At 36.8% G+C, this 17,957-nt stretch overlaps 1 protein-coding gene across 4 annotated transcripts in view; it reads left to right on the top strand.

Annotated features, from left to right (window-relative positions):
• The window catches only part of GABPA (GA binding protein transcription factor subunit alpha), a 33,030-nt gene that overhangs the window by 11,190 nt on the left and 3,883 nt on the right, over positions 1-17,957 (top strand). For all 4 annotated transcript variants that reach the window (XM_045902618.3, XM_045902615.3, XM_064579880.1 and 1 more), the window contains 6 exons: positions 1,750-1,834; positions 3,838-4,083; positions 11,335-11,529; positions 14,687-14,740; positions 15,710-15,850; positions 16,102-16,294. In XM_045902618.3, coding sequence (XP_045758574.1) covers positions 1,750-1,834; positions 3,838-4,083; positions 11,335-11,529; positions 14,687-14,740; positions 15,710-15,850; positions 16,102-16,294 — 914 coding nt within the window. The remainder of the gene's footprint in view (positions 1-1,749; positions 1,835-3,837; positions 4,084-11,334; positions 11,530-14,686; positions 14,741-15,709; positions 15,851-16,101; positions 16,295-17,957) is intronic.

The raw sequence follows: 17,957 nt of genomic DNA, 5'->3' as shown, positions 1-17,957 counted from the left end.
AACTCGGCATCACTGAGGCTTCACCTGACTTTCTCACATGTAAAGTGAAGAGAGATCTGGACTTGATCTCTTACTTGCCTTTCAGCTCTAACATTTGTTGCTTTTCTTAGCATACCTGATCTACCCAAAATGAAAATATTACTTGCGAAGTACCCAACGCATCATAAGTTCTCAGTAAATATTAGTTGAATAAATAGAAATAGCATAGCTCGTTGTATCACAGAATTCCAAGCTAGCCTAGGATGTAAAGCATTTTGCAGTCTTCCCTGTCTCCCTTCCTCTCCTCAAAAAGAATGTGAGATTAACAACTTCTCTTCTTCACGTCAATTAACCACATGCACTTGGAGTCAGAATGCTTGCTGCTTGTGGTGATGCTTTTGTATTTTCATATGAGTGCTGACTTGAAAGCTGATGGAAAGTAGCAGGGTTGTGCTAATTTGAGGAGTATGTGAACTAGCTGGTGTATTCAGTACTACCTGAGAGTTCACTTCCAGATGCTTCCACATGCTGTAGCTTCAAGTAGATCATACCAGTGTCTGTTACAGAGAGGAGAAATCTTGATATTAGGAGAGTTTGTAACAAAGCATCAGGCCTACTTCTTTTAAGAAGTAAAACTACCATGTTTGACCTATCTTTCTGCATGGTTATACAGTTTGTCTTATCCCTGTCGTTAAACCTAAAGTCATTTAAGATTTAGGGTTTTTTTTTTTTTTTTTTGGTTGTTTTTTTTTAAAGATTTTATTTATTTGACAGAGACAAAGCGAAAGAGGGAACACAAGCAGGGGGAGTGGCAGAGGGAGAAGCAGGCTTCCCACTGAGCAGGGAGCCCAATGTGGGGCTTGATCCCAGGACCCTGGGATCAGGACCTGAGCTGAAGGCAGACGCTTAACGACTGAGCCACCTAGGCGCCCCTAAGATTTTAGGTTTTATATGACATTTTTAATATTAGAAAACATGTTTGTACCATGATTACAATATTGATTGAATTCTTGGGAATGGGAGTTGGGTGGAGCTTTGTACCTCGCGCTGCGTGAAATGCAGACACAGATATATACATTATTCAAGATAATTGCAATGCAAGTCTACTTTTAAAATGGTGACAGACAATGTCTAAAAGTGTCATCAGGTTGCTGTTGCGTGAAATGCATTCACTGTAAGGGAGATAGGGAGGATAAAAACACTGATACTAAAAAAAAAAACCATACTGAAAAGATAGAGGATTATGATTGAAGATATCAAAGCTAGGTTAAGTAGTAAAGTCATAAGTCCTTTAACTTTTTTAACTTCATTACAAGAGATTTAGAGTTAACCTTGATCTTAAATGTGTGGCATGGTTAGGTTATAAGGGGGACATGGCAAAAATTATGTTAATAGTTTTATATAAATCTCCCCACTAATTAAACACCCTTGCTTATTCATGACAGATAAATTGCATTATCTTCTGCTTAAAATATATTTACAGAATAAACAGTTGCCTTTTGGCATTATTTAAAATCCTAGACTCCAGAGCTAGAGAAAACCACCACCTCAAATAAATCTGGTTAATTTATGTTGTCCTTAGTTACTACCACAGTGGTTAAAATATGTTTAGTTTTGGCAAAGAATTATAAGATACGACGACTTGGATAATTAGATGTGTTCTTATAATTTCATTAGTATGCCTCAGTAAATAAGTCTTGTTTGGTACATCCATTTGTATTAAACCTGATGACTAAACCAAAGTAATCTTAATCATTTTCTCATGTTTAGCTGGATCCAGAACGAAGTTTATTTGACCAAGGAGTAAAAACAGATGGAACTGTACAACTTAGTGTACAGGTAATTTCTTACCAAGGTAAGCAACTTTTATAGTTACTTAAAAGTTTAGCTCATGTTTTTTAAAATACGGGAGAACTCAATTTTACAAGGTCAGGGTGTTTTAGGTGGTTGTCTAAATTACTTAATGTGATGTTGTAGCCAAACACTCATGCTTTTGGTTTAATAATTATATCTGTCAGGGTGAAGCAGGTAGTATAACGTATTCTTTTTTTTCTTTCTTTTTTTTTTTAAGTATAACATTCTAGTTTTTTCAGGGAAGGATATATTGTAAGGTAGAAAGAGCTGGAAGAGCAGGTTCTGGTTGACTTTCTCAGAATGCCTTAGCCACACTGCAGAACTGGATTGCCAAGGAAGCTGTTGCCCTGCCATGATCTGGAAAATGCCAGATCTGAAAGCCACCATTATAGCTGTCAACTTAGAACCCCTCTGCCTTCACAGTGATCACACTAGCCAAAAAATGGGTTCCATGTGCCTACTTGTCCCTTCTTAACTTGTTTCCAGATAGAAGGCTTATGCCAGTGATTTGGGAGCCAGAATCCCAACTGGAACCCTCGCCACAAGGAAATCTATTCCCTACAGTTTAGCACAGAGAGGAATTTGCAAAAGATGTTGAGTGACTCAGTCAGCCATATCCATCACAGTATTTTACTAATCTTGTGTAAGTACAAAAGTTAGAGAATTAGGAAACCATATTTGGTAGGTTGAATTTTAGTTTTTGTGGCTTGTTAGGTGTTCTGACCAGAGTTTTACACTAATTTTAATGTTTGAACATATTATATTGCTTACAGTTGCATTTCACAAATCATACTTCTCTCAAACTATAAAAATGGTAGTTATCCCCTTCCGATCTACAATTTCCCCAGTATTATCATTGACAATAAGAAAGAAATTCTTTGTTTTATCTTTAAAAGCCTCGTCACCTCTCAGTGTAAGTGGATTTGGGAAGAGCTGACTTGTTGAAATTTGAGTGGAGGATTAGGGAATAAAGCTTAGAGAAAAAATTTTTTTAAAGTTAGTTATTTTTCTCATGTATATTTGGAAAAGGGTCTTATCTTTATACCATATAATGAATGATAGCAATACATTTTATTATAGAGTTGGTTTTCAGGGAGGATTGAAGTTGAGTTTTAATCTTTCAAATACACTTTGATTAAATTTGATGCAGATTGTAACAGAATCAATGACCAAACAGTAGCTGTTAAGTAATAATGATAGTTTTTTAGAGCTGTCATTGTAACAGAACTATCTGAGATGATTTTATGAAGAGCTAGTTTATTTGTATTGAATATATTAAGAATTTTGGTTTTTTTTTTTCATTCAACTGAAAGTGGAAATCAGAAGTTAATGTGAACTTAATTTTACAAACTCAGTGCCTATTCATTTTTAAACATGTACTTTGACCTTTGAAAAGAAAAGCAATCAGTAAATAATTGTAATTTGCTTAGAAGGACTTTTAAAAATTCTACAGGTGGGTAGCTACTCATTTATACTTTCCTTAGTCTAGTTTTTATTTTCTAATCCATATTGGTACTTTTTTCCTAATAAATGTTTATATGTAGCTGTGTGTGGTGGTGGTGGTGTTTTTATATCCTTTTAGACTTACAGAAAAGTTGCAAGAGTAGTAAGAGAACTCCTGGATGTCCTTTACTCAGATTCTCCAAATGTTAACTTTTATTACATTTGCTTTATTCTCCATCCACCCGTCCCCACATTATTTTTTTTTTTTTTGCCCAGTTGAAGAATAAGTTGCAGACATGATTTCCTTCTATCCCTAAATGCATCAGTGTATGTGTTTTCTAAAAACAAGGAATTCTTTTATATGACATTACAGTTATCAAAATCAGGGAATTAATATTAATACAATACTGTTATCTACTGAAGTACTAGTGAATAATTGTATTTGTGTCTAAAAGAGAGCATTTGCTCTACCATTTGAGAACATATAAACTAAGCTAAATTTTATTTTTTAGTGACTTTTGTGTTTTCATTTAAATTACTTTTTTTTTTTCCACTCTTAAGGAATTGAACCTAAGCTAAACATCCTTGAAATTGTTAAACCTGCGGAAACAGTTGAAGTAGTCATTGATCCAGATGCCCATCATGCTGAAGCAGAAGCACATCTTGTTGAGGAGGCTCAAGTAATAACTCTTGATGGCACAAAACACATTACAACTATTTCAGACGAAACCTCAGAACAAGTGACAAGATGGGCTGCCGCTCTGGAAGGTTATAGGAAAGAGCAGGAACGCCTTGGGATACCTTATGGTAATAAAATACTCAATTACATGTCAGTAGAACAATAAGAATTAAGCTTGACATAGAGGACACTAGGGTGAGTAAGTTATAATCTATTTTAAATGAAAAATTTTTAGGAAGAATGTTGATTTTCTGTATCTCTCTTTTTATCCCCTTTGGACAAATATTGTCCCAGGTGCTAGGAATACGAAGAAATTAAAAAAAAAAAAAAATTCTGTCTTTAGGGTGTTCATAGTGGAGTTGAAGAGAGAGAAGATAAATGAGAGAATTACCATTAAAAGTAGCATGGTTTTAAGCTGTCAGTAACTTATATAAAGGGAATATGCTATTAGGATCTCAGAGATGGGGGCACCTGGGTGGCTCAGTCAGTTGAGCATCCGACTTTTGACCTTTGCTCAGGTCATGATCTCAGGGTCCTGGGATCAAGCCCCAAGTCGGGCTCCATGCGTCAGCGTGGAGTCTGCTGCTCTCCCTCTTCCTCTGCCCCTCCCCCACTAAAATAAATAAATCTTAAAAAAAAAAATCTCAAAGGGATTGCAGTGGCCTGGGGGAACATTGGGAAAAGGTTTATTATTATAGACAAACTATTGAGCAGAGGACAGTCCATTTAGGAAATGTATGTGCAAAAGTTAGACACGGGAGTGAGTATGCAGCAGTAGCAAGAAGATTTGGTGGAGTTACTCTCTAGTATTATAGAACTGCTTTTGATTGATGGACATGACCATGGGAGATGAATATGGCAGCAGTATATGACATACGTTGGAGCAGGTAGAGACTGAATGAAGGGAAAACAGGAGCATGTTATAGTTGAGCTGTGACTAGGTGATAATGTCTAGGTTAGCCTAGACTTGATAATTTATGTGGGAAGAGTTGAATGAAACCAGCGACGGGGCTGAGCAACTGACTGATGGGTTGTGTGAGAGAGAGGAAAGATCCGAGTACTGATGCAACTTCTCAAGCTTGGGTGACTAGGGCAATGATTATACTAATGAGACCCGGTTACATCTTCATTACATATTTAGTGAACTACCTATGCCAGGCATCAGTGTTAAACACTGGACTTTCAATGGCACATAAGAAAGCTAGGCCATGCCCTCCAGCGCTTAAGTGGGGGAGGTGGGGAAGTCTGGTATTGGAAAGATTTTTCAAGGGAAAATGTTGGTAGTACTTCATTTTGAAGTGATAGTACATATTTCAGCTGAAGGTAGCCAGAACGTATTTTCAGGTACACAGGATTTGGGCTGGAGATAAAGATGTTTTCTGGGACTTAGCTGTGTTGAGTTTGTATTGAAGCTGTACAAGCATATGCAGTCTCTGATGGAGAGAGATAAAATGGAAAAGGACACAACATTAAAGGCTGGACCTTGTCGGCATTTCAGGTTGAGGAAAAGGAATGGAGACGTGGAATAGCTGAAGAGATAGAAGGAAAATAAGAAAAAAGAGTTTTAGATGGACAAGAGTGGCCACATCGCTGACAAAGTAAAAAAAAATGCCAACTGAGTAGTATCTATTAAATTTGGTGATCAGAGGCTCATTGGTAGATTTAGAAAAAAAGTAACTGTAAGACAAAGCCTAATTATAGGAAAAAATAGACATTATAGAAGTAGAGAAAACAATATTAACCTTTGGGGGGCAAATGGGAAGAGTGTTGGGGGATAAATATTATTGAAGCTTCATGAGTTGTTAGTAACCTGAGTATTTGTAGATAAAATGGTGTGGCACGAGCAGGAGAAGGATAGATGAAGGAAGCCAGGAGAGGGGCTTTTAATTGGAGCCTAAGAAGGTAAACCCAGTTCGAAGGATCAGATAGAGCCATTCCTCAGGTACGTGGTTGCCAATACTGTTACTTATTTTTGACTTGTAAAAGCTAGCATAGATGTCATGCTTGATCTTATTGTTAGTGAGTTTGAAGTCACCTTTGAGAGGGGAAATGCTGAGAAGGAAAGAAGAGAGCGTAAAAACATTTGAAATATTTTACGTAGTTTACTAGACTTTCAACAAGAACCCTTCAGTAATAGGGTATTTTATGGAGAGTAGTATATAATACTGAATTGTAGAGAGCAAGATTATAAACTCTGACTCAAGAGTAGCTACCAGGGGTATCATTTACTTAGAATAAAGCTCTTTTAAAACACTTGTGGTTTAGGGCGCCTGGGTGGCTCAGTCGGTTAAGCGACTGCCTTCGGCTCAGATCATGATCCTGGAGTCCCGGGATCGAGTCCCGCATCAGGCTCCCTGCTCGGCGGGGAGTCTGCTTCTCCCTCTGACCCTCCTCCCTCTCATGCTCTCTGTCTCTCACTCTCTCTCTCTTAAATAAATAAATAAAATCTTTAAAAAAAAAACACAAAACACTTGTGGTTTATTTAGGTACAGGAAGACTTTTTAAGTCATTTTTTTTCTGTCATGAAATTGTTAGCAACTGGGAAGTTTTAGAAATTTGATTACTGTTTTCTTAGGAAATTATCATTTCAGGTTTCTGTGTCTGTACCTAAGGGTAGTCATTTTGAAATTGCTTAATTCTCTGCAAAATTGAAATATGGTTAGCTGGTCATAGCTACTTTAAATCTCTTTGAAATATTGATTCACACTGGACAGTTCCCTAAAGTTCATTTTACGCATATCAACTTTGTATCTTGACAGGAGCTTAGAGCCACCTCTTCATATATATACAGTCCCTTCACTTTTATATTTTTCCAGGACCCTAATTCTTTTTCCTGCTGATTGATTGATTTTTTTTACTATTTCACATTTAAAAACTACAGAAGAAACTCAGTGAATTCAGAGTAGTTAGAAGTCTGGTCAAATGGGAATGTTAAAACTGACTAAAAGTAAAATTAAAGTCAATATTCATTCTTGTCCTTTATTAAACAATATTGAAAAGATGGCTCTGCTTTTTAATTTTTTTTTAATTTTTTATTTTTAAGTCCAAAATTTCACAGATATTTTGAGAAAAAGGACAGAATTAATTTATTTCCAGTGTTGAAAAAAAAATCATAAATATACCCAAGTTCAATCACACTACTGACAGAATTGCTACTGAGTTTCAAAAGAGGGCAATGTGTTACCTGTAAAAAAGTTGCTCTTATTTATTTATTTTTTTTAAAGATTTTATTTATTTATTTGACAGAGAGAAACACAGCGAGAGAGGGAACACAAGCAGGGGGAGTGGGAGAGGGAGAAGCAGGCTTCCCGCGGAGCAGGGAGCCCGATGCGGGGCTCGATCCCAGGACCCTGTGAGCATGACCTGAGCCGAAGGCAGATGCTTAACGACTGAGCCACCCAGGCGCCCCAAAGTTGCTCTTATTTTAAGGTTGATTTTACTTTCCCCTCCCAGGATATCAGTTGTAATGCGAGTTGCATATTATAGCAGTTTAACGGTTTAGTGAACTACCTATGCCAGGCATCATGTTAAACGCTGGACTTTCAGTGGCACATTAGAAAGACAGGCCATGCCCTCCGGCGCTTAAGTGGGGGAGGTGGGGAAGTCTGCTTTTTTATTTTTATTTTTTCTTCCAGTTGTTTGAATAATAAAAAAGAAAGATAAATACTCATGTTTTTGGCTCCCAGAATTGTTAGATATTCACATTTTAAAATACTATATATTCACACAAAAATAAAGTATTACAGAGAGAGTTGATTTGTATGTAACTAGCTCTCCAGTTCCATAGCTGTCCCCCCGTCCCACAGGGAAGCTCTCAATTGTGTATCTGTCAAGTCTGGTTTAAAGAAAGTCAGTCTTAGAAAAACAGTTTTCCTTTCTTCAGTCCTACTCCCCACTTGCAACCACTTTCCACTTTACTGCTTCTAATCATTATTAACTTCTTGTTACAGTAGATGAGGTTTAGTTCTCTTATATTGTTTTCCCCTGCAAAGCAAATAAAACCTTATCTTTCCCTATTTTGTGAATATTCTTACGTAACTTTTAAGTCATTAGTTAGTGTGTATTGTGAGAATTTTTCATATAACCGTGACTGCATTTTTACAGCTTCTGGTTTTCCTGAAGTTCCAAGTTGACTTAATTTTTAGTTTGTGGATTTCTGTATATACCAAGACTGACTTTCTCCCATTTCCATCACTCTGTAATTTTTCCCAAATTCTCAAGTATTTCTAGATTGGTTTACAATCTGCCACAGCGCTGTCTGTCATCCTCAGACATCCTTGACTTTCCTCCAGTGCTGGATCCATTTTCCAGGATCTTATATTTTCATTTTTCCTGGTTTTATTCTCACATTTACTCATTATTCTCTCATTTTTCCTTACAGGTTTCCTTAGAAAGGGCACCTAGGAAATAAAAGTTGTTTTTATTTTTGGTTTGGGGGGGTGTTTTTTGTTTTTTGGTTGTTTGTGGGTTTTTTGTTTTTTTTTTTTTGGTGGGGGACACTACAAATCTGGAGAATTGGCCAAACACCTGACAGGAGTAGAAGGTTGGTCTGAGGATTTAGGGTTGCCATGTATGTGAATGCTGCATTCTAGAAGTGGAAAGGGAAGTGCAAAGGGTCTCACTCTTCAGTTTGTAGACTTTTAGTCCTGGGATCGGTATCCATTTCATGTCTGTCCCAAAAGTTCCGGGATGTAGGGATGTGGAAGGGGGTGGGGGGATATGGGCATGTGTGTGGGGATGCTTCTGTTCAGTTGGCTCCTGAGAATGAAGGAGAGGCCCTGGAGGTTCTAACCACACCATACACTTTAAATTAGTCCCTCATTTTCCACTTACACCTCTCCTGCTACCTGGAACCAATATTGACGTGAGTCAATAAGGGGGTTCTGCAGTCAGGAAACGCTTACTTCTTACTGTATCCTCCTTGATAGATATTTTGGGTCATAGCTTCTACTTCACTTGATTTTCACTCTGCTGTCTTTAAAAATTAGTCAAAAATCTTCCGTCCGTTTATCATTTCACTCATGTTCCCATGAGTTTACTTCCTTTAAAAATTCCTTTAGTATCATTTTGCTAGGGTCTTAGAGAAATAAGCAGGGAGAATATGCACAGACAATTAGTTATGTTACCCCAGAAGTCCTGATACTATTTAAGAAAACAAATCAGACTGTTTGCATCTGCCCCAACTTTTTTGATCATGACACTTTTTTTTGGTTCATGTTTATGTAAAATGAGGTTACTTGATCTTTTAAAGGGAAGTGTGATTCAGGATAGCTTTTCTGACTTTCTGTAACTCTTTCCTCTGTTATTTTCAAATAGTATTAAAAACAGAGCCAGTAGAGGCACCTGCCTGGCTCAGTCAGAAGACCCTGTGACTCTTGATCTCGGGGTCGTGAGTTCAAGCCCCACGGTGGGTGTAGAGATTCTTAAATAAATAAAACTTAAAAAAAAACATAGCCCCTGGCTTTCTCAGTTCCTGTCTGTTCCCTTACTCCACTTTCATCTGGACCTCCTCTTTTTCTTTGGTGTTCCTGTGCTACTCAATTTAGATCCCATTCCCTCCAGTTTCTCATTGTGTTCCACTCTCCTGGATGTGATCTGTGGCTCAGTTTGAAAAATCCAAAGGTGGTGCACTGCTCCAGCCCCTTAAACCTTACCATGGACCTTTGTACTCAGCTGCTGTTGGATTGGGCAAAGCTATTTGAGCTACTCCTTTGAGCTTGGCCTGTTGTGCTTTCAGTGAAAACTTCTTGGCTGTGTTCAGGTTCTCCTGTGCTCAGAATGAAGAATGGGTCAGATTTCCCTTTGCTTCCCCCTTTGCTTTCTTCTGAATAGATACTGATACCATGAAGGTCTCTGACTGTTCCTGCTTTGTCTTCACCTGTGTGTATTTGGCTTCCATGGGGATATATTGTCACCTGGTTTTATTGTAAATGTACATGGATTTTGGGTTTTGTTGTCTTTTGCTTTTAGTGGTTTTTTCTTTAATGTGTACATTCAGAGACATTAAAAAACTTCGCTGCCATCTTAGAATCCTTCTCCCTTCTCCTCTTTGTGAAAAGATCAGATAAAAAATCAGTTCTGTGCCTGTGAATCCTGTATTTGTTTGATTCATCTTTTATTATAAATTGGCTCTTAATAAGTACCTAAATGTCTTTTTCCCACTTATTCCAGTTGAATAGCATGCATCTTGGGGAGCATGTAACCAGTACTATTTAGATAGATCATCTTCTCCATGCAGAAACACCTATACCAAAATTAATTCAGCCAGTTTTTACTAAATTTATATGGGTAGAATACTCCATTAGGTGCCCGGGATACAACAATGAAATATTTATACATGTTGGTCATCTTTTTCATTTGTGAACTCAATTAGATAGTAAAAAAATGATGAGGAAAATGACTATTTGGATTTACTTATCATAGATTTAACAGATTATGCTATGCATAAGGCATTGTGGTAAACTCCAAAGATACACTGGTTTATAAGACACAGTCCTTATATTTAAGACCTTAATGTATTACAGGGAAAGACAGATGAGTAAACATGCAATTTGCATGTTGTATTATAAGTGCCACTAAAGGGTATATATAAGAGCACCAGGTTTTTATAAGAAGCAGAAGGGAGAAAAGATTATGTTGTGCACATTTTGGAGAATAAGTCTAGCTCCTCAGAACCCCCTTACAGTTTTCTTTCTTTCTTTTTTTTTTTTTTTCCCAGTGTACCAAATTATACACTGCTACAAAGTAATGTTTAAAACTTGGAGAACGGGGCGCCTGGGTGGCTCAGTTGGTTAAGCGACTGCCTTCGGCTCAGGTCATGATCCTGGAGTCCCGGGATCGAGTCCCGCATCACGCTCCCTGCTCAGCCTCTGACCCTCCTCCCTCTCATGCTCTTTGTATCTCATTCTCTCTGTCTCAAATAAATAAATAAAATCTTTAAAAAAATAAAAATAAAAAAAAAAATAAAACTTGGAGAACGTAATCCATTCTCTCCAGAGTAATCCCATATTTTATTCTTTCAGTTGACCCATTGAAGAGTAATTTTACATTGTTTTTCTTGATAAAATTCTAGACTAACTGATGTAAAACCAGGTGAATTCATTAAAAATTTAGATTGAGAACTTGAAAAGGATATGAGGAGAAAATATAGTATTAAAAACCTTTTTGAGTTTGTGAACTCAATTAGATAGTAAAAAAATGATGAGGAAAATGACTATTTGGATTTACTTATCATAGATTAAGTAAATACTTGGGAAGAAAAACCTGTCTGGATTTTTCTCCATATGTATGTGTGTATGTATATGTGTATTGACAAATTAACCGTGAATTTATACATATCTGAGATAGAACTAGGCTAATGGTAATATTTTTCTCTTTAGATCCTATACAGTGGTCCACAGACCAAGTCCTGCATTGGGTGGTTTGGGTAATGAAGGAATTCAGCATGACTGATATAGACCTGACCACACTCAACATTTCCGGAAGAGAATTATGCAGTCTCAACCAAGAAGATTTTTTTCAGCGAGTGCCTCGGGGAGAAATTCTATGGAGTCATCTGGAACTTCTTCGAAAATGTATAAAATTTGAATTGTTATCTATTTGTACTGTAACTTGAATTTAACTTTATTTCTTTATAACTTTGTCTTCATTGTTCATTGTGATCATTGATAATAGCAATAATAATTAACACCTATTAATTGTATAAGGCTGTGCTGGGAGCTTTATAGATATTATCTCATTTAATCCCTCTGCTAATGCCACAAATCATTACTTTTCTTATTTTTTAGATAGGATACCATGGCTTAGAGAGCCAGCCCCACAAGGGTACAGGGCTAGGGAACGGCAGAGCCAAGATCCAAAACCAGACTGAAGAACATCAGAATCCAGGCTTTTAAGATGATGTGACCTACACTTAGCTCTCTCCATAAATTCCAGTCTCGTTGACTTCTGTTTCATCAGTCAGTTCTTTCATTTACGTCTTCATCTTCTGGAAATTTAAGATTGTCCGCAGATTTCTTCCCTCTTGTTCTTTTCATCATTAATGGAATTAAACCTAAAATTTCTTTTAATTGAATGGGATCTTAAGAGAAAAAGGAGAAGTGTAAGTGTGCAGTCCTCTGTTTTGAAGTCTGCTGGTTATAAGTGTTTCCATGTTGGTTCCACAAACATTATTATTATGATTAAGTGACTATATACAGAAAATAGAAATTACTTGGCTGACCAACAAAAAGCTCAAATAAATTTAAATTATTTTGTTTGAATTTTAATCCATCTTACATATATATTTTTTTTAAGATTTTATTTATTTGAGAGAGAGAGAATGAGAGAGAGCGAGTACATGAGAGGGGGGAGGGTCAGAGGGAGAAGCAGACTCCCTGCCGAGCAGGGAGCCCGATGCGGGACTCGATCCAGGGCCTCCAGGATCATGACCTGAGCTGAAGGCAGTCGCTTAACCAACTGAGCCACCCAGGCGCCTTCCATCTTAAATTTCAGTGACTATCTGTTAAAGTACTGTAGCAGTAACCTGTTCCCTAACACCATTCTACAGGCTAGAAATGCTAGCCAGACCCACATACTTTGTGTGACTAAGACAAACTCTGACTTTGTTTTTGTAGTGGTTATGGATAAAAAGGTAACTGGTAGGGTTGGTTCTATTATGTGCCCAGTAAAGGAACAGCTCTGGTTGGAGGGGTTTTCCGCAGGTATTTGAAGGCTTAGGGTTTTCATCTGGGGTGCATTCTCTGCTGCTGAATAAGAAATGAGCTCTGGAAAGAGGCTTTCCTTCATTGATTATAGTTTCTCTTTCATGGAATCTCTTAAATATTAGAGGGGAGAAGTGTATATTGACACTGAAAGTCTTACTGCATTCATTACATTTACAGAGTTTATTTCCAGTTTTTCTTATTAGATAAATAATTTAAATGTTCTGATTAAAGGTTTGTCCTTGGTTTCACAGGGTTTTTTTCTTTCTCTACACAGCTTTTCAGATAAAAAAGAAAACTCTTGAATTGTTTCAGGTTTTTAACATGTGAGTCATGTTTACTGAAATGTATCCTTGTAGGAACTGTCAAGATGAGGACAAAGACAGTGTTTAGACTACAGTTTAAAATTGGTGGGTTTTGCTGTCTCCCCCACAGCAGCACTTTGTTGTGGTTGTCTCTGGTTCTCCTAGCGCTTCTCAATCTTTCAAGCTTATTCAGAGACTTTTCCTAGTATGGGGAGCAGAGGAATCTTGTGTATCTATTCATTTCCTTGAAGTGGGGAGAATGCTCAGAACTAGGAATCTGGATGAAGCAGTAACATCTCCAGTTTACGGAAAAGTTAAGCTATGTTTCAAGCATTGTGCTTTTTGAAAACATCTTCCTTTATTCCTTATAGCAGCCTCATGAGGTGGTAGGTGGCGATATCTCATTTAAACATGAGGAAATTAATGCTTAAGTTGGTTGAATAATTTACCAAAGTCACAGAGCCAATAAGTGAGTGCTAAGATCAGAACCAAGATCTCAGGCTAGTCCCATATAATTGTATCCCCAAAGAAAGCCCCCATCTGACAGGTAGGGTTTAGTCCTCTTTTTAAAAGTTTCTCAGTCCTTTCCAGCTGTGTGTGTCTGGAACTGGATCCTGGCATGGCACCATAAGTAGAACTGTGCTCGGTGCCCAGGCTAGGACTCACTCAGTACACAGATGATTGCTGGTGGGTACAGCTTCAAGAGAAAAGCATCTAATCTATGATAGGCACTAAATAAATAGGCTGAAGTATTAGAGTATGGGAAATAGGAATTCTCATTTAAGAAATAAAGAATAGCATTTGAGTAGGGGATAGCAACAGATGAGTAAAGAATGGATCTCTAAGGAGGTATATTAGGACCTTTTACAGTGTAACTCTCATGTTGAGAGCTATATTTGTAGCCATCGTTATATTATTTCATTCACTTGTGACTTTTAGGACGACTACAATTTTATTGAAAATTTAGCTATCTTTAGGGAGCATTATAAAATTAAAGCAGTCTTGTGGTGCCTGGGTGGCTCAGTCAGTTAAGCATCCGGCTCTTGATTTCAGCTCAGGTCATGATTCAGAGTCATAAGATCGTGGGGTTCTCTGTTCAACAGAGTCTGCTTGAGATTCCCTCTCCCTCTGCCCCTCCCCTGGCTCACTTTCTCCGTCTCTCTCTCTCTCTCTCTCTCTCTCAAATAAATAAAATCTTAAAAAAAAAAAGTTAAAGCAGTTTTATTCAAATCTTTTATTCAATCTCTTAGAACAGATTAGTAAGTTATGACCATCTCTCCGTCATCTTGACTGCAAATGCATATCTAACAATTGTATAAGCAGTTTCAGTGTGGTATACATGCTCATCTTTGATTTGATCTTGAAGATTTCCATGTTTTAAATGGTTTTATACAGATAGATTTAGATATAGATATTTATGTTATGGTACTATCCAACTCGGAATCTGAACTGCTCTTTTATACTGTAAATTATAAAAAGTAATTCCATTTTCCTAACAGCTCTTAACATTAAAAGAATTAGAGCTCTCCATCTGTTATTTCTCTTAAAAATATCTTTTCTTTGCAAAGTGACTATCAGATATTTTTTAGGTTATTGTGCCAATAAGTTTTATTTAATGTTTTGCTTTTTAGTTTATTTGGTTGGTCAGTTGAATTGAGTTTTACTAACTTGAGTTTGCATTGCTGGGGTAAATGTAAACAAAAATTTTTATGTGTGTTCTTCAGATGTGTTGGCAAGCCAAGAACAACAGATGAATGAGATAGTTACAATTGATCAGCGTGAGTATTCATCCTGTAATATATGGCCCATTTGTCAATAAGAAATTTTCTTTTAAAATTCAGAACTGCAAGGTAATAAAATTAGTTTTTAAACTTTTTATGAAGTATTTTAGATATACCAAGAAATAAAGTATATATAGTAACTAACATCTGTGTACACTGTAAGAACTAAAACTTTATATATCAGTTTTACCATGTTGTAGATCTCATTTTAAATGACTATCCTGAATTTGATGTTTATTATTCTATACATATTTTATATTTTTACCAATGAGGCAACCACACTTTATAGCATTGTTTTACCAGTGTTTAAACTTTTTGGGTAAAATGATAATAAACTGTACATATCCACTTATAACTTGCTTTTTGTGTAACAGTTATGAGACTTGTGATGATACTTACAGTGTGATTTCATTTTCACTGCTGTCTGTTATTTTTAAAACTCTGAATATCATGGAATGAGTATTTGTAAGAATGTGTGTGAGATTCTCTGGTTTATCACAGGGGTTCCACCCTTCCAGCCTGACTAGGGATTACCACAGCTTTTCACCAAGTGGTGGTAGGTGTTGGTGTTCTCATCAGTAGTGCTAATGAGTTCTCATTTGACCATATTTTCTCCCAACATTTGATAAACTACTTTTAATGAAGAAATATTCTTAAAGCCAATGTTTTTATAATTCCTTGTGTAATGTGTATACACACTAAGTCAATTGAAAATAAGACCAACTCTTATTCCCCAAGTTAAGATTCACAACCCATAATGCAAACATCATACCTTATCCTTGGAACTTCTTTGGTAATTTTGTTCAAAACTGCTGTGGATTAAGGCTTTTTTTAAATGAGGCCCTTTTGTTGAGCTAATTAGAGGGGCAGGGGCATCAGTAAAACTAATAGCATTTTATGTCTTTCAGTAATTTTTTTCACTGCTTGTATTAGAAGGAAAAAAACTCCCTCCATTTTTCTTCGCAGCTGTGCAAATTATTCCAGCATCAGTGCAGTCTGCTACACCAACTACCATTAAAGTTATAAATAGTAGTGCAAAGGCAGCTAAAGTACAAAGAGCTCCAAGGATTTCAGGAGAAGATAGAAGTTCACCTGGGAACAGAACAGGTATTTTTGCATTATCTTACGGTATTTATAAAATTTGTCAAATCATGTGTATTTTGTTTCATTTCACTGTATGAAAATATGAACATAGATTATTTCTCTGGCAATATTTAAACAGCATTTGTAAAAAAAAAAAAAAAAAAATTGTTTTTAGCAAGGTTGAGGGATGACCCAGAGAAGAACCTATTTATTGCCTTTTGCCTGCTATTAATCCATGGCACTGTGGTCAACGCTTGTCCTTCTTGTCAATTTAGGAAACAATGGTCAAATCCAACTGTGGCAGTTTTTGCTAGAACTTCTGACTGACAAGGATGCTCGAGACTGCATTTCTTGGGTCGGTGATGAAGGCGAGTTTAAGCTAAATCAGCCTGAACTAGTTGCACAAAAATGGGGACAACGTAAAAATAAGCCTACAATGAACTATGAGAAACTCAGTCGTGCATTAAGGTAACCATTTATCATTATTATTGTTTATTATTTTTTTTTATTATCAAGCATTTCTAAAAAATGACTTCTTATTCTAGGTTTAACATTGTTATAAAACATTAAAAGACTTGTTCATAAGATGTTTATTTCATTAAACAAAGAGCTGAAAGTTTCACACTTATGTTAAAAGTGACTTTTTTTTAAAGATTTATTTATTTTATTTTATTTTACTTATTTATTTATTTTTTAAAGATTTTATTTATTTATTTGAGAGAGAGAAAATGAGAGAGAGCACATGAGAGGGGGGAGGGTCAGAGGGAGAAGCAGACTCCCTGCCGAGCAGGGAGCCCGATGCGGGACTCGATCCCGGGACTCCAGGATCATGACCTGAGCCGAAGGCAGTCGCTTAACCAACTGAGCCACCCAGGCGCCCAAGATTTATTTATTTTAGAGCGAGTTTGTGCATGCTTGACCATGCTGGGGGGGGGGGGGGGGGCAGAGGGAAAGGGAGAGAGAAACTTTGTAGCAGACTCTGCGCTCAGTGTGGAGCCTGGGAGGCGGGGAGGGGGCTTGATCCCCTGATCCTGAGATCACGACCCAAGCTGAAACCAAGTCAGACACTTCACCGACTGTGCCACCCAGGCACCCCAAAAATGACTTTTTACAAGATCTTTAGTAATAATTTTGAGGCACATATTTTTTTTTTAAGATGATTCCAAGATTATTTGCTTTTATCTGGTTGAAAAGCATATATTACTCTGTTTAAAACTTACATGTTTAATCTCTGAGTTTTTTGTCATTTACATAACAGATAAAGATGCTGTCATATGCATAGGTGAATTGAGTGTAAATTTTAGCAAAGATGCAGATATTTTCTGTTTTTATAGCTAGGTGCAAAATGTCGCTCCATTTCTGTTATTTCTTTCCCTTCAGCCTGCCTGTATCTGAATATCCAACCTTTACACAGATTGAAATGAAATAGAATAAAATTATTTGTAACATAAGTAGTATGAATTTTTTGACATAATTACTCTCAGAAATTATGCTTACCCCAGTGATGGAAATTCAATATGTGCATTTAAGTAAAAAAGCAGGATATATGAATATATGGAACTAATGTCTTTTTGGAAGAGTGAACATAGTGTGAAATAGCTCTGTAATTTATCTCTATTTCTAAATAATATGCTTTTACTGCTACTTCATGTTTCATTTGGACATTGTGAATTTCACACTGAGAGATTATGATTCACCTCTCATCACTACACACACACACACTCTCCCTTCATCCTAATGTAATTACATAATTATATGGAAATGGTGGTTATATCAGTATTCATTGTTAGGATCATGATCATGTAAGTTCTGTTACATATTTTAGCATGATTATTTTTCTTTTCCAAAATAACTGTTTTCTTTAGCACTCATAAGTAACTAAAATGCTTTCTTTTTTTTTTAATTTTATTTATTTATTTGAGAGAGGGCAAATGAGAGAGAGAGTATGAGTGGGAGGTGGGGGTGGGGGCAAAGGGAGAGGGAGAAGCAGACTCCTTGCTGAGCAGGGGACACCCCCCACCCGCAGATGCGGGACTCGATCCCAGGAACCTGAGATCATGACCTGAGCTGAAGGCAGACACTTAAACTGACTGAGCCACCTAGGCGCCCCTAAAATGCTTTATTTTCAATG

Source organism: Mirounga angustirostris, unplaced genomic scaffold, assembly GCF_029215605.1.
Source record: "Mirounga angustirostris isolate CCGP_5_RB_7025 unplaced genomic scaffold, mMirAng1.0.hap1 SCAF_1, whole genome shotgun sequence".
Taxonomy (NCBI): Eukaryota; Metazoa; Chordata; class Mammalia; order Carnivora; family Phocidae; genus Mirounga; species Mirounga angustirostris.
The sequence above is the reverse complement of the archived record's forward strand: the minus strand, read 5'-3'. Positions and strand labels throughout refer to the sequence as shown.